The 16,686-nt window shown below is 48.0% G+C and overlaps 1 protein-coding gene and 1 long non-coding RNA gene across 3 annotated transcripts in view; one reads left to right on the top strand and one right to left on the bottom strand.

The window, feature by feature from the left end:
* The window catches only part of slc9a1a (solute carrier family 9 member A1a), a 30,057-nt gene that overhangs the window by 10,308 nt on the left and 3,063 nt on the right, over window positions 1-16,686 (bottom strand). Inside the window, exons 2-12 of one of the 2 annotated variants that reach the window (XM_058083428.1) lie at window positions 8,954-9,426; window positions 8,617-8,867; window positions 7,770-7,987; window positions 6,002-6,204; window positions 5,843-5,932; window positions 4,736-4,806; window positions 4,468-4,644; window positions 3,840-3,966; window positions 3,581-3,682; window positions 3,420-3,501; window positions 2,270-2,547 (exon numbers count right to left, since the gene is read on the bottom strand). In XM_058083428.1, the coding sequence (XP_057939411.1) occupies window positions 2,285-2,547; window positions 3,420-3,501; window positions 3,581-3,682; window positions 3,840-3,966; window positions 4,468-4,644; window positions 4,736-4,806; window positions 5,843-5,932; window positions 6,002-6,204; window positions 7,770-7,987; window positions 8,617-8,867; window positions 8,954-9,426 (2,057 nt within the window). In that variant the 3' untranslated portion in view covers window positions 2,270-2,284. Of the gene's footprint in view, window positions 1-2,204; window positions 2,548-3,419; window positions 3,502-3,580; window positions 3,683-3,839; window positions 3,967-4,467; window positions 4,645-4,735; window positions 4,807-5,842; window positions 5,933-6,001; window positions 6,205-7,769; window positions 7,988-8,616; window positions 8,868-8,953; window positions 9,427-16,686 lie in introns of those variants that run through there. The other variant, XM_058083427.1, reaches the window with a different exon arrangement.
* Window positions 7,309-11,487, top strand: LOC131136521 (uncharacterized). The gene is made up of 3 exons (XR_009131750.1): window positions 7,309-10,230; window positions 10,310-10,372; window positions 10,732-11,487. It is a non-coding gene; the product is annotated as an uncharacterized LOC131136521 (long non-coding RNA).

Below are 16,686 nucleotides of genomic sequence, written 5' to 3'. Positions count from 1 at the left end.
GCCTTTGACCGGCCCCAAGGTCAAGCTTCCGGCCCCAAGGTCAAGCGATTGAGGCGCTGCAGCCACCCAGACGCCAGGTGAGGATGCGGCGTAAAGCACGTGACGTAAAGCCCAGGCGACACGAGACAGGAAGCAGAGACAGGAAGTCATGTGACGGCCAGAGAAGCCGATGAAATGAGTGAAAAGGCCAAGAGACAAAGACCATGAAATGCACGCGGTGAAATGCTGGTGAGATGTTCAAGTCCCTTCCATGGTTTTAGTAAAAAAAAAGGCTGATTAAACCCCTCATGTGTAAAGCACGCGGTACAAAGAGGCGACAGGAAGTATGGCTTCCACTTCCAGGGTCAAACATTGGCCACCAGGAGAATGTTTGCCTACATTTTCACCAAGTCAACACTCGGAAAAACAGACAAGCAATGAAGGCGTCGTCACTCAGGGACGCAGCCCGATGAAAGGCGGGGCTCCGTCAGGGCTGTCAATCATTCAACCACACCCACAAGCCGCAAAAGAGCCACATAACTGGTCAAGTTACAGAAACACCAGGAAAAGATGGAAGAATACCAGCAAAAACATACTGGGATACCGGGATACTGGGATCATGATCCAGCCATCCGTTTGCTAGTTTGCTAGGCTGCTTATCCTGGGGTCCTGATATCAGGGTAATGCGGTACATTATCCCGGGACCATGATATCAGGGTAGGGGGTACATTATCCTCATTATCCTGGGGCCCTGATATCAGGGTAGGGGGTACATTATCCCGGGGCCCTGATATCAGGGTAGGGGGGACATTATCCCGGGGCCCTGATATCAGGGTAGGGGGTACATTATCCCGGGGCCCTGATATCAGGGTAGGGGGTACATTATCCCGGGGCCCTAATATCAGGGTAGGGGGTACATTATCCTGGGCCCCTGATATCAGGGTAGGGGGATGGATTGGCGTCACCTGACATGCTCGTGGTACGTTTTTGCCTTCTTTGTCCTAATGAGTTAGCTTGCTAGCTTGCTAATGGTTGAAGCCATGGCCGTCTCTTGTGGCCCTGCAGTGATCTGGTTGCCTTGGCAATGTGATGTCAACAAGGAACAATGGGAGTGTAGAGGAGACTGTGGGGGTGTTACATCATGTCTACAGGGCTCTAATAATAAAGGAGCAAGGACTGTATGTAGGCTAAGTACGTAGGCTACAGGGAATAACGCTTAGCCAAAACACGTGGTAACATACGGATAAATAAAATGGCACCGACACGTTTTTTCTTGGAATATTCGTCCTTGCATCCTTCCTGCTTGTTATATTCCCTTTCCACCGTCTGTTTGGGCTCCAATCCAAACTATTCCTTCCTTCCTTCCTTCCTTCCTTCATGCTCTCTGCTTCCCAAAGCACCTTGACGTCATCTTTAAAGGGCGCTCCATTTCTACACGCTCGGGCTGCATAGATACGCTTCCTCTTCGCCCCCCCCCGTGCTGCGTGTGTATGCCTTTAAGAGCGCCATGGGGGCTGATGGCTTTTAAAGGGAGATGCTGGGACGCCCAAGTTAGGGTCCGTAGACACCGACTACCTGACCTGACCAGACTACACAGCCCTAAGATCCACTTTGATCCGACAGTTTTCCAATAAAGAAGGAAGTACGGACCACTGACCATTTGTCCCAAAGCATCCTTGCAGGCATCGGATGGTGAAAAAAGGAGGGAATTCATTCATTCAAACCACGGAAAAAATTAAAAATAAAAATAACTTTGGTTATTTTCAATTGGTTGAATAAAAAAATAGAAGAATAAATGGCAATAATTAAAAAATTGACAAACGAAGAAGAGTGAGGAATTTGTTCCACACGGAACACGAACACATCTGATGGAGGAAAGTCCTCCGTCAATAGTCAGGAATTGCTTGAATAAGGAAAGGACAGGAAAGGACAGGAAAGGAAAGGAAGGAAGGAAGGAAGGAAGAGGACAGTAGAGGAAAGGAAATAAGGCAAAGCCGTCCGCCAGGAGCCAATCTTTGCGGTTTCAAGCGAGGCGAGCCAGAGGTGGTTTTTGGGAGCGGTTGCGCACGTTAGCACGTTAGCACGTGGAGATGCTAACCGTGCTTAGCTTTGGTAATGCATAGTCTTTCCTGATGTCCGCCAGCCGCCATGGCGTCTCACGGTCGGACGGTGAAGAGCGATGACAACGCAGGGTCGGGCTTTCCGCCTCACAGTTTAGGCTGAGCTTTAAAACAACCCCCCCCCCCCCCCCCCTGACCGGGGTGGGTGGGGGAGGGGGGGGCACACGCACCTCGTCTTCTGCCGCTTAAGGCAGGAAGGGTTCATCCTCGTCCTCGTGCGGACCCGGGTCACTCAGGCACCTCATCAGCTTCTCTCTGGCGTTGCCGCCCGCCTTGTCGGGCCCGGGGGGCGGCTTCATCATGAGCCCTCCGTCCTCCTCTTCTTCCCGGCCGGCCCGCTGGAACTCGTCCATCACGTTGACAGAGTCGGGGGACTGGGGCGAGGCCAGGTCCACCTGGATGGTGGGCACGCTGTCCGACGCCGCCTTCAGGCTGTACGCTTGGGGGTCTGTGGGGGGGGGCGACATCAGTGAATACACTTGGAGATGGGGGGGGGGGGGGGGCACACCATGACCACATGGAAAGACGCAAGTACTTTTACAACCATACTTTTTATACACAGAAGTGGTACTATCTTTGTGTACTTTCTCTGTGTACACAGAGGTACTTCCTGCGTGTACTTCCTGTGTGTACTTCCTGTTCCATGACAGCAGGAAGGACACCTCATTCATTGTCATCCCAACGCTAATATCATGTTCCTGTATATGATAAATGGGATAAATATATACTGTATATTTCCCCATGGGGTAAATAATCACAAACATTCGTTAATGTGCACTTGGGGGGGGGGGGTCATGTAACACACATGTAACACACACACGTAACACACACAGATGCGTGGTGACCTTGTCCAAGGTGACATGTGAGTATTCCATGACGGCGTAAGGAGCAGCACGTGTTAGTGCGTGTTGGTGCGTGTTAGTGCTGAGGTGATGGAGGCTAGTCGGTGGGGGGGGGGGGGTTCCGGGTGGGGGCGGGGTTACGGCCTGACCTCTGACCACATACCTGGACAGGTGCTACCTCCTTTCTGCTGCTGCTGCTTCTCAGCAGGATAGAAATGACTTTGTCTGCCTAGAAGGAGACCACACTCGGGTTTACATGCTGGCCGCCACGTGTAAACATATTTCCATGGGGGGGGGGGGGTCATCGCCGTGGAATATTCTATAGTGAGGTGGCGGGGGTGGGGTGTTCCGATCACGGCCATAAAGAAACCAAGAGAAGGTGTGTGTGGTGCCTCGCACTCCCACTTCCCGTTCCTGCCCCCGGCAGCTAAAAGGACGTGGTGGGCGTGAAGGTGGAGGTGGAGATGGAGATGTTTACCTGAGGCCAGTCTGGCCCTGCACATGGTGGGTGAGTCGGGGAGAGGAGCAGGCACCGTCAGGTAGGTATTCATGTCTTGGAGCTGACGGAGAAGACAGAAGAAGAGTCCATTGTTACGACAGGCTGCCCCCCCCCAGCCCCCCTGGAGGGAACCTCCATACCTTCTTCTCCAATGCGATCATCTTTTCCTTCTTGAGGAGGAAGTCGCCAAAGTTGTCCTCGTAGGGGTCGGCCACCAGCGTGTGGCGGTTGTAGGAACGCAGCTGGCAGCGCAAAAAGAGGAATGAAGACTTGGTGGAAACCAGTGGAAACCAGTGAGCCAACCAGTGAGAACACTCATCCCGCCCTCTTTGGGCCAACGGGCCAATCAGCACATTCATCACATCAGCGTGTGTGTGTGTGTGTGTGTGTGTGCGTTACCCGCTGCCGTGTCCTCTGAAGGTTGCTCCTGAGGATTTTCCGGATCTCCTCCTCTCGACTCTTGGACAGCTGAGGCAGGGCCCGCTCCAGGGGCTTGGCGGGGGGCGGCTTCTTGGGCTGGATGTTCCTACGGGGGCACGGGAGAGTAAACCAGGGGTGGCCAACCACTCCGCCTCCTCGTTCTAAAGAAAAAGGTCTGGAACCGCAACCCTCTCAGGAGTTTATAGTCTTTTCCTCATGTGACCCGGGACAAGAACAGACCCGCAGCTTTGAGACCCCCCCCCCCCCTGTTTTTGCGGAGGTGCTACTTGGCTGAAACCTCCCAGGTTCTCCTGCTGATGACTTTCCACAGCCAAGTCCAAGATGGCGGCTAGTGAGGTGGATGCCTATTGGACGGCTGGGCGTGAATGACTTAAACATCTTAGTAACGACTTAGTAAGGATGACAAAGCTGAGCTAGGGAACGTCTCGCATATCGGAAAAGTTAGAGTCATGTGATGTGGTGTCCCGACACGCGCTCGGCCACGCCCACATGAACGTGGCGTACGTTACCGTTTCTACCAGAGTTGAACTTGTTAGTACACAGTACTACTGCTAATACTACTTGTATTACGCATGTCGCCACTCACTGCATGGACACGGTGGAGGGCACGGCCGAGGGCAGCTTGACTCCGCCCCCGCTCTCCACCAGCTCGATGGCGTGCTTAAACTCCAGCTTGTGGTAGAAGGCGATGAGCTGCGGCTCCTTGGAACGCTCGCCGGCAATCAGGCACTTCTTCACGTACTTCTTGTTGAAGCGGTTGAGCCTGGGGGGGCAGGGGGGGGGGGGCAGGGGGGCGGGGCTTTAGGGACGGCGTGACCATGAGACATGATGGCCGTGACGCACGGCGTGCATACTTGTCCTTCCAGTGGTGGTGTCCATAATGGCCGCAGATGTCCTCGATGCCGGTCAGCAGGTGGTCCAGGAACTGGGGGGGGGGGTAAACAAACGTTCCTCAGTGCTTTTCATCAACAGAAGAAGGCAGTGAAAAGGCCAGGCAAACATTAGCAGGACTGTGTTGACTCTGTATGCTTTATAAACTGATTGACAACACCAAGGTCACGCACTTGTGGCGCCGCCGTCAGCTGACAAAGGCTGCAGATATGCGGGCGGGCGGGCGGTCGCTACGGTAACACGTGGCGGTAACACATGACGGTCACGAGAGCAGGCGGGATGATGACGCTCTTTCTTTCTCTCTCTCCCTCTCTCTCTCTCTCTCTCTCTCTGGAAGGGTTGGTGCGAATACGACTCCAACCAATCCGTACCGTACGTAGATGACCTTTGACACGCTTTTAAACGGAAGCTCCTACATGCAACAAAGCATCACTGTCTCTAACTCAACAGAACTGCAGCATGTGTTGGAACGTCTGCCTGCAGTACCACCGAGTGGCCACTCGGGGGCAGCAGAGGGCTATTTTAAAGAAATGATTGTCACACACTTTCATCTTTTTTTTTTTTCTTCAGTATTAAAAATATGCTACTAAAACGACATTATTGTAAAATTCCATTTTTTAAATATTCCAACTTTACAAATAATCTTCATAAATGTTCTTTTTGTAATATTACCACTTTATAATCAAAATATTTGGACTTCATTCTCATAATGATATAACCTTTCTCCAATGTCATTGACTTTTTTCTTTAAAATATTTGTTCTTTCATATTTTTTCTTGATCTGTATATTTTATATTAGGAATATTACGAGGTTTCCCCACAATATTCTAAATATATCTGGACTTTATTCTGGTCTATTTATTCTTTATTCGCCAAATATTTGGAATATCAGAACTTCTTCTGCCAACTAATTTCCCAAAATGCCAACTTGGTTATTAGGTTTGATGCCACTAAAGTGATGTTCATAATATTATGATGTTATTCTTGTAAAATGACACCTTTTACTTGTTGGATTACAACGTATATTACAATATAATAGATATATTATATATATATAGATATAAATATACCTGAGTGTGGATCTCCTCATTAATGGAGCGCTTGGCCTCTTGCTTCTTCTTCACAGCCAGCAGGTCCACCAGAGGCTTGATGGTCATGCCCTGCAAGAAGAAGCCACCATCATCATCATCATCGATGATCCCCACCATAACGCCACTCTTCATCCCTACCTGCACAAAGACGGTGAAGAAGATGACGGTGATGATGGCCGTGAGGAACATGTTCCTCAGGGGAAAGTGGTCCTTGTCCAGCAGGAAGCCCAGCGAGAAGGCGATGGCGCCTCGCAAGCCGCCGTAGGCCACGATGAACTGGTCCTTGGTGGTCAGCTTGACAATGCGGAACTTGTTGATGACGTACGTCAGCCCCACCACGCCTGAAATGGTTAAAGTACAAATGTTATCCAAGGGGAGACTGAGGGCAGCGAGATGACACTCCGCTGCAGGAGAGTGGAGATGGTGGAGGGTGAGGCTCATGACATTATTACTATCGTGACATTATTACTATCGTGACATGATTACTATCGTGACATGATTACTATCGTGACATTATTACTATCGTGACATGATTACTATCATGACATGATTACATTACTATCATGACATGATTACTATCATGACATTATTACTATCATGACATTATTACTATCATGACATGATTACTATCATGACATTATTACTATCATGACATTATTACTATCATGACATTATTACATTACTATCATGACATGATTACTATCATGACATTATTACTATCATGACATGATTACTATCATGACATTATTACTATCATGACATTATTACTTTACTATCATGACATGAATACATTACTATCATGAAATTATTACCATCATGACATGATTACCATCATGACATGATTACTATCATGACATTATTACTATCATGACATTATTACTATCATGACATGATTACCATCATGACATGATTACCATCATGACATGATTACCATCATGACATGATTACCATCATGACATGATTACTATCATGACATGATTACTATCATGACATGATTACTATCATGACATTATTACTATCATGACATTATTACATTACTATCATGACATGATTACTATCATGACATTATTACTATCATGACATTATTACTTTACTATCATGACATTATTACATTACTATCATGACATTATTACTATCATGACATTATTACTATCATGACATTATTACTATCATGACATTATTACATTACTATCATGAAATTATTACCATCATGACATGATTACTATCATGACATTATTACTATCATGACATTATTACTATCATGACATTATTACTATCATGACATTATTACTATCATGACATTATTACTATCATGACATTATTACCATCATGACATTATTACTATCATGACATTATTACTATCATGAAATTATTACCATCATGACATGATTACTATCATGACATTATTACTATTATGACATTATCACTATTATGACATTATTACTATGACACTGACATCATTTATTGAATGAAACGTTCCAAGTCAGTGTTCCGTGTGCCAAACATCCCGTTTAGACGTGAACCTTGGGGCTGATGGACAGACAGGTTCTGCCGACATACGTAAGTACAAATGTTATTTCCAATGTGGTGGTTGCGTGTATTTCCTCCCTCTAACGGTCTCTAACGGTCTCTAACAGCCATAACCATCAGAGCCATTTGACAGCAGGAGAATGAGAAGTGGCGGCAACGTCATGTTAGGAAATAAGAAAATGTCCGCATGACGCAACACGCCATCAAGCGTTCACATTCCGCCTCTCCGTGGAAACCGCCAATCTTTCACAAAGGGAAGTGAGGCGGCTTGGCAACGCTTCCTGTCACAGCTCCATCAGCCGCGTTGCGTAATGGCGCCTATGGCACACTGACCCGTGGGCATGCCCGCTACACGGGCGCCGCGCTAGGGACTGACCTATGACCCGTGCCACCAGGCACAGGATGATGGTGACGGTGACGAAGGTCCAGTTCCAGTTGTGCTTGCCGTCCACCGTGGCCACGCCGAGGAAGATGAAGATGAGTGTCTCGCTCACGCTGCTCCACATCTTCAGGAAGTACTTGATGGTGGTGTGCGACTTGTGGGATATGTTGGCCTCCACGTAGGGTCGCATCACCGCCCCGCAGGCTATCAACCTGGAGGCAGAGGGCATATGTGGTAGTAGTGTGTAGCGTGTGTAGCGTGTGTAGCGTGTGTAGCTTTAACGCTAACGAGCCGTGTGTGTCTCCAGGAAGTCCTGTCTTGTATCCACGACCTCTGCACCTCAAGGTACCCGATGCCAACAGCACAGACGGCGTAGCAGCATGAGGAGTCATCACAACCAGGATTGGTCGCTTTGCTTCATCCCACATCGTCTGGTTTGACTTCCTTTCCCAGCTAAGCTAAGCTAAGCTAAGCTAAGCCCCCCCGTCCCCGTATTAACAGAGACAGGATGCGGAGCAGCTGCAAAGGCTTAATGGGGGGAACCTTTGATGCACTTCATTTATTTTTGTCTCCCTGCCTTTGACAGACAGGCATTGCGTCGCCGTAGAATGGAACAGGAAGTGGTTAGCACACACCAATCAGGACACCACGGTGTTGCGTAAGCGTGCTGACAACAAATATGTTCATTAGCGCGTCTGGAGTGTGTTCACGCTGCTTTCATTCACCACTGCTCCATGGAAACGCAGACCCCGCCCACCCCCTGACCCCCCCCCCAAACACACTTCACGCCTGACTACGCTCTGCGTTGGCGGAAAAAGACGCAAGCAGCACGCAAACTCACGCCATGATGCCGGAGAGGTGGAACATCTCGGCCGACAGGTAGGCCATGTAGCTATACACGAAGACGAAGAGCGGCTCGATGACGCGCGTGTGGGAGGTGAAGCGCGAGGTGAAGGCCGCCAGGACGCCGTAGATGGCCCCCACCAGGACGCCGCCGAGCGCCACCACCAGGAAGGAGATGATGCCCAGCACGCCGTCCATCACCGTCACCGTGCCGACGCCAGAGTACTCCTCAAAAAGGTGGTACAAGACCTAGAGAGAAGAAAGCAAAGCTGAGCTGCATTGGGGTGGGCCGCCACCACCGCCACCGCCACCACCACCGCCGCCAGGCTGCTCACCACGGTGACGGCATCGTTGAGCAACGATTCGCCAAAGACCAGAATGTGCAGCAGTTCGTTGATGTGGATCTCCTCAAAGACGGCCAGCACGGCCACGGGGTCCACGGCCGAGATGATGGAGCCGAAGAGCAGGCAAGGCAGGAGCTCCAGCGTGTGCAGGTCCGACGGATTGTTGGGCTGGATCTGGCACACGGCGTACAGCAGCCCGCCGATGAAGAAGGAGTTCCACAGCGTCCCCACCACGGCGAACATGAGGATGGTGCCCAGGTTCTCCATGAAGGGGCGGATGGGCAGGAAGTAGCCGGCATCCAGGATGATGGGCGGAAGCAGGCAGAAGAAGAAGAGGTTGGAGTCCAGCACGGGCGGGACCTCCCGTCCGGCCACTTTAATCAGCCCCCCGACCAGCAGGCCCACCACGATCAGCAGGCAGCTTTCCGGCACGATGCCGGGCAGGCGAGGAACCAGGTGGAAACCTGAGAAGATCAGACAAGTCATAGAAGATAGCGTCAGGCCTGATGTTTAGCTGGCTGCAGCTCCTCTGTCCTGCCGTCTGCATTGTGCTAGCAGCTACGTCACACGGAAGAGGCCCACATCTTGCTGAGCTTGTCTCGCTAGTCCGCGTCTTGGCAGCAGCGATGTCGCTTAAGGCTAACTCCGTGTACACAAGAACATGTTTACCATTCATTATCATCCATATAGGCTAGCTATTATCATCCATATAGGCTAGCTATTATTATCCATATAGGCTAGCTATCTATTATTATCCATATAGGCTAGCTATCTATTATTATCCATATAGGCTAGCTATTATTATCCATATAGGGTATATATTATCATCCATATAGGGTATATATTATCATCCATATAGGGTATATATTATCATCCATATAGGGTATATATTATTATCCATATAGGGTATCTATTATTATCCATATAGGGTATATATTATTATCCATATAGGGTATATATTATTATCCATATAGGGTATCTATAGACATCCCACACAGGCATGGATGGTCATGGACGTGTAACCCACATAGAAGTTATGCATCCTTGGAAAATAATGAAAATATATTTTATAATAAAATGATTAAATATTTATATAATATAAAAATATTCCCCGGTCTTTTATAACGTCTGTGAATGCAACCCAGTCACATGACGGAAGACGGAACGTCTCAGCCAATCAGGTTCGCCAGGGCCGCAATCAAATACACCGGTGCGCTCTCCCTCACACACGCCGGTGAGGAGACAGGCTACAGGACGCTGCTAACACGGTTAGTCTCGAACAAACTACTTCAACTTATATATATTGTTGATCGTTCTCTAAAACTTTGTGCATTATAAAACTTGTAGAAGCCGCGTACCGTCGCTGCGGACATCCGGGTTCTAGCGGGGACTGAATTACGAGGGGAATTGGTGAGTCTGAATGCTATTGTTGTGTGTGGTTAGCTTATGTAGCGTTAGCATAGCAATGCGATTCATTGTTATGCTAACCCCCAAAACGATAATCACACTTTTTAACTTGATTTGGCCAAATAGAATTAACTGTTTAAATAGTGAGCCACTGCTTTTGATTACTGTGTATTCTGAATGTTATGCACCTTAAATTGCATTTTAAAACAATCCTCTTTAAAGCTAAATGATATTTGAAAATGTGTTTTCATATTCTGATGTGTAATGGATTTTGCATACTGATTAATGGATTTGTGTACACTGAGCTAGCTAATGATAATTATGATTGATTTACTGATAGTGGCCCTGTCTGTGATATACAGGCCAGGTGTGGGCGGTTGGGGACAACCCCCATGCTACGAGGCGAGCTAGACCCAAAGGGAACCGAACCACTTCAACATCCTCCTGCGGTCTGGTAGGGGTGTTGGCAGCCAGTTCTCTCCCACCTATGCACTGGTCACTTTATCTGTTCACATAGGAACTCTGTTGCGCGCGATCCTGGACAATTTCCACATATACCATGGACTCTGGGTCTCTATGAGATGGACATTGGCTCCACACATTGTTGTGGCCACTGACCCTTTATTGTGAATACTGTGATTTTGTGCTTTGTGTGATCTTAAGGGCATTTACACCCTGGACTGTGCTGAACCACTGTTGAATTGTGATTTCTTTATTTGTAAGAACCAAATGAACTAGATTGAAAGACTGAAGTGCACTTCATCAAACAGCTATAGGAATTCCCAAAACCTCTATACCATTTTACTGCCGTTTGTAAATATTGTAAATAATTTGTCACTGTTTGCACTTAAACCAAATAATAACGCACCAAGCCACTTAAAAGTACATTTAGTGTCTTCTGTGATATTACTGTACCTCAACCTCCCTAGAGCCGAGCATAGATCTTCTGAGCTAGTCCATACTTCTATTTAATTCATCTTTACCTTTTCTTGCATTTCTCATATATGCTACATACGCCTCAGCCCAAAACACCATCACTCCTGCCCACTCCAGCAGAACACAAGTGCAGACAGGCCAAAAGCACACACATGCGCACACACGCACACACACACACACACACACACACTCCGTGCTATAAGATGACAAAACAGAGTAAGACTTCAAACAGTTATGACAAGGTCAGAGTCTTTGCTAGGTTCTATTTACTGTACATACTGTAGCTGCTGCACACTTCCAGCTGGTACTCTACCATCTCATCTGTCACAACACACACACACACACACACACACACACACGGTAACATGAACCAGGTAAGGCTACATGCACACATGAGGGCTCAACAATCACAAAGGGATGGCCGATACGCTGGTGGCACATGAAATATATATGGGTGTAAAATGGGTATAATATGGATGTAATATGGGTGTAAAATGGGTATAATATGGATGTAATATGGGTATAATAGGGATGTAATATGGGTATAATAGGGATGTAATATGGGTATAATAGGGATGTAATATGGGTATAGTATGGGTGTAAAATGGGTATAGTATGGGTGTAAAATGGGTATAACATGGGTATAACATGGGTATAACATGGGTATAACATGGGTATAACATGGGTATAACATGGGTGTAATATGGGTATAATATGGGTATAATATGGGTATAATATGGATGTAATATGGGTGTAAAATGGGTATAATACACCGGTGATGCAGTTCTTGGGTGTAACGATGCTAACAGCTACAACAGATAGGCCTGTCATGATAACTAATCTTCCTGGAAGATAAGAGTCCTACAAATTAGTCATAATCAATATTGTAAAAGCAATAAACATTAAGATTGTAATTGGAATGTCTGAAGCTTTTCAATAAAAGCGTAATAGCTTCATTCATGGGAGCTATTTTTAGGACACTCTTATTTTACTACCGCTGTTAGCCAGGATGGGTGCCACTCTTATTTTGAAGGATGGAAGCGTGGATGGATGGTATTTCATGAGGACCCTAATGCCTTGTCACCCCCATGGGGGGGGGGCACAGACTACAGTGCAGTCATCTTTAAAAGAAGACGCGTAAAGCTAATCTCTTATTACTAGCATATCGAGGGTTAGACGAATGGCCGCTGTAAAAAGTGAAGCAGAGGCAAGTGGAGGTGGGCGACTATGGAGGTGGGCGACTATGGAGGTGGGCGTCTATGGAGGAGGATCAGCGCCACGTTGGTGCCATGCTAGCTGCAGACGTGCTGTACTTCACTGTAGCATCGGTGGCTACACTACAGGATCACGTAGCGCAGTTAGCATAGCATTTGATGGGAACACCAAGTGGCGGTGTGTGTGGGGGGGGGGGGGGGGTGTTCAGACAACACTATTACTGTTTCAGCAGACGAGCGCTCAACAATCCCGTCTGGGGAGGGAAGGGACTGCAGGGATTCTTGACCTCATACAACGTGGACGGCAACCGCCCCCGACGCTGCAGAGCTGCACCGACAAAGACCACCATTGATAACACAAACCATACGTCTCTCCCAGTCCATGTGGTGCAGGACTGGGATTAGACCAGCAGCAACGTAAGCTCTGCTTCTTCCTACTCCTTTCAGACATGGAAACATGTGATGGGACTGTTCCAAATCAACTAAACCATGACCTCCTACCAGCTTTTCAGTATGCTCACTGATTGACAGCTAGCTTGTTTAGCCTGCTGGGTGAACAAGGTGAGAAAAAGCTTGAGAATGCTGTGATTACGCTGCCAAAGCAAGATGAGCAAATACGAGACCGGAAAACACACAGGACCATATGAGTAGTACTAGCAAAAACTGTCAACAAACTCAGTCCCACATGATGGCGTCTGTCAATCAAGCACAGCAGAACAAAAGGAAGCCATGGGAAGACCTTTATGACTTGAGCCAGATTAGCCAATTGGCATGACACGCCTGCCAGGGCAATGTGAGCAATGCACCCTGGGAGCACCTGCAAGCGTTCCTGCACACAAGCAAGTGGGAGTGGCTTAGCAACTTAGGTTTAAGACGCTGGATTTGCAACACGGACGGAAAATGTCAGACATCTTGCTCTTCTTTTCTGACCGACAAAAATTCATGTTTCACTCCATCCTGCTGACTTTCTTCAGTGGCGGGCCTTTTAGGGACCACCTATACTGACCCCCAAAGATTCCCTGCACCTCCTCCTTCTTTCTCCATGAGCACAACAACAAGCAGACCACTTTGGACCCCCCCCCCCCCCCCGCCCCCCCATGGGCCAGTGTTTCTCCAAGTGACATTAAGTGTAATCAACTAGTGCCAAGTTATTTTGGCTTAGCGGACATCAAAGACCCGAGTCATTGGACAGAAATAGTCCACAATGGGATGGAAGCTGGACCCCAACCGTGGACACGTGTCTTCTTTGGACATCCAAATGTCACGCCACGTGCAGCATGGATGGGGAATGACGCCTGGTCAGCTGACTCGCATCAGAGACTTAACTCTTCCAACACTCGTATGACCCAACCCGCCGTCCCGGGATGTGCGTGCTGGTTACTTGCAAGCGTGGGGACCTGGAAAGGGTTTGGGAGCCGTAGACCGGCCGTAGGAGAAGGAACTTTGGATGCGTTCAGGCTGTGGATTCACACCCAGTACGCATGATCGGTGCGTCATACGTGCTTCCTCGCCACTTCCGCAGTTCAACTGTCCAATGAGCAAGTGGGACTCATCTGGACCGTACCAAGTAAGCACCATAGCCAGAGAAGCCCAACGGAAAGCAAGAAGACTACGGTCTGGATGACCAACGTTCACACCAAACATGACACTTCCTGCAGCAGAAGCTCCACTGTTGGATTCAAGCCATTTTAATTGACGGCTGGCTAACGAGGACAAGCACCAACTGTCCAAGCAGAGCAAGCCAGAGTGTCAAATGGAGACAAAAAGCCATTTGAGAACCAGCAGTCATCCCTAAAGCTCCCTATGGACGAAGGTCCACGGACAAGAGGGAAGCAGAGAGGCCTGCTGGTGACAGATGCCACATTGTTGCATCCCTCCGGCCTTGGCCTTCAGTTGACACGGGCTAAGGAGCACGACACAGCAGAAGATTAGATAGTACCCCCCCTCCCAACGTCTACTACATGTGGAAAGGAAAGCTCTCAAGCGTGTGCCTGGTGAAAGACTTGCCACGACTGGCAACCCAATGCACTTGATCATGCAAGAGCAACAGACGACGAGTACGTTTACTGGAGCGGTAGAGCGTAGACCGGTAGAGTGTCAAAAGCTCCGTGTAGCATTTTGGGAGCGGCGGGTGCACGGGAACCATTCCGCTTCTCCAGTTACAGAAGACGAGCGTTGTTTCAATTATTAAAAACGGCCATCAGCTTGGATGCGGCACTGAGGTGTGCGGCTGTAGGGCACCTCCCTCACCTGCATGGGGATTACAGTAGAATCCCTCAGATGAGGTTGATCTTCTTCAAAGCAGATAAGAGATAAAGATGTTTTTCATCTCAAGCACCACCGATGCCTTGCCAAATGACCCCAGTCAATATTTCAGGTCAATCACCCAAACGGCGGAGATAGGGAGTAGATGAGTAGCCATCTTGCCGTGGGAGACATTCCTTATTTTACACAACGTGCATCGCAACAAAGCTCTTATCTCAAACGTAAAGCTTTGCCGAGGGTGAGGTTGTCGAATGGTTCACCTAGCATGTCGTAACCTCATGTACGTCGAGCGATAAGGACGCTACTTCAGAATGTCCCACACGGGGCGGCCAGCTTTGGACTCGTGCTTGGAGTTAACCGGCCAGCGTGTTAATTAACCAGCCAGGTTAATCTGACTCTATTGTGCTGACCTGAACAACAACAAGAACAAAAGGCACGCTTTCATTGGGAGGAATTAGGGACGTCCGTCAGTCCAAAGTCTTCCTTGTTCAATACCAGACAAGGTCAAAGGTCACAGTGGGATCATAGAGCAAGGCACTTACTGAGTACCTCAATGGTATCTAGGGACTTCTATACCGCTGACCACCATCATCAGCTGGTTCATCTCTTCCACTTTGGCTTGGGCAAAAGCCTCTCATCCATTTCCAGCAGAGTGGAGCTCATAATAGTCTTAGTCCACAGACACATTACATTATTATGAATATGGAAACATATGCAAATAACCTTCTTACAGTGCTTGTCAAGGAGTCAAGCGCCCCGAGGAGAAAAGAAATGGCAGCATATACAAACATGTAGGGTGGGTTTGTAAAAAAACATGCTAGCTTGATTGGCCACTACCAATGTGGGTGGGAGTGGTTGATTGGCTGGCCACCAGTCCAGCTGGGATAGGCTCCAGCATACCCCACCCTAGTGAAAGTGGATGGATATATGTATATACGGTATTTCTAACCAAGTGATAAAAGTCCTTGCGTCTTCTGAACATTGAAGACCCAATCAATGCTGGTATTTACCCCTTGGAGCTTAGAAGAGATGTTGCTACTCTCTGCACATTTTACCGACATTTCTTCTTCAAGCCATCGTTGGAAATTGGTTTGATCATCCCCCCCGGTGTTTGATAGTTTGAGGTCAACAAGATCCTCCTCTACTGCGCATCCATACTGTGTAACTATCTCCAGGTCTCGCACACATCTTCACCAATCCTCTTACGTACCAAGGGCATGCCGTCTATGGCACTCGCTGCCAGCTCACACCTTTCCCACCTTACCAAATATGGATATATTCAAGAAAAATCAAATCAGCATTTGGTTGCTATTTTGACTTAAAACAATTAGTATTATTTTGGTCCTTAAATGGAAATTAACTTTAGCTTAGTGGACCACTTTTCATCAATTCTCTGATGGCAACACCAGGTCCCATAGTTATTGTAAAAAAATAAAAAAAAGTCACATGTTTACATCACTAAATTTTGCTCTGGATGTGGGCGGCCATTACATTCCAAACGTTCGGATGTTTTCCTCTCATCGTGTTATGGGTGAACGTTATCAGCAGTCTGCTGATGTTTGATGTCTCCGATGCTGCACGCGTATCAGGAGTGTTGCTTCCTTTTTGCATTCTTATATGGCTTACTTATTATACTTAGCAAAAGGTCTTTGGTGTTACGTTGCACCATAACTTCTCTTCATGTATACTTTGGATGCACGCAGGTTCAGCTGAGAAGAAGAGAAGAAGTGTAGTCCAGCTGCTTAAAAGAGACGTGCTCGTGTGGAGGAAGAGCAGGCATCGGCATGGTCCTGTGCACACGCCGCGTTGCCGAGGAGATAAATGGACTGTGGATGGTAGATGCTAAGCTAGCTCAGATACGAGGGTCCATCAAGCGCGGCCACTGGAAGCAGGCCCAGCAGC

Source organism: Doryrhamphus excisus, chromosome 10 (genome assembly GCF_030265055.1).
Source record: "Doryrhamphus excisus isolate RoL2022-K1 chromosome 10, RoL_Dexc_1.0, whole genome shotgun sequence".
Taxonomy (NCBI): Eukaryota; Metazoa; Chordata; class Actinopteri; order Syngnathiformes; family Syngnathidae; genus Doryrhamphus; species Doryrhamphus excisus.
The sequence above is the reverse complement of the archived record's forward strand: the minus strand, read 5'-3'. Positions and strand labels throughout refer to the sequence as shown.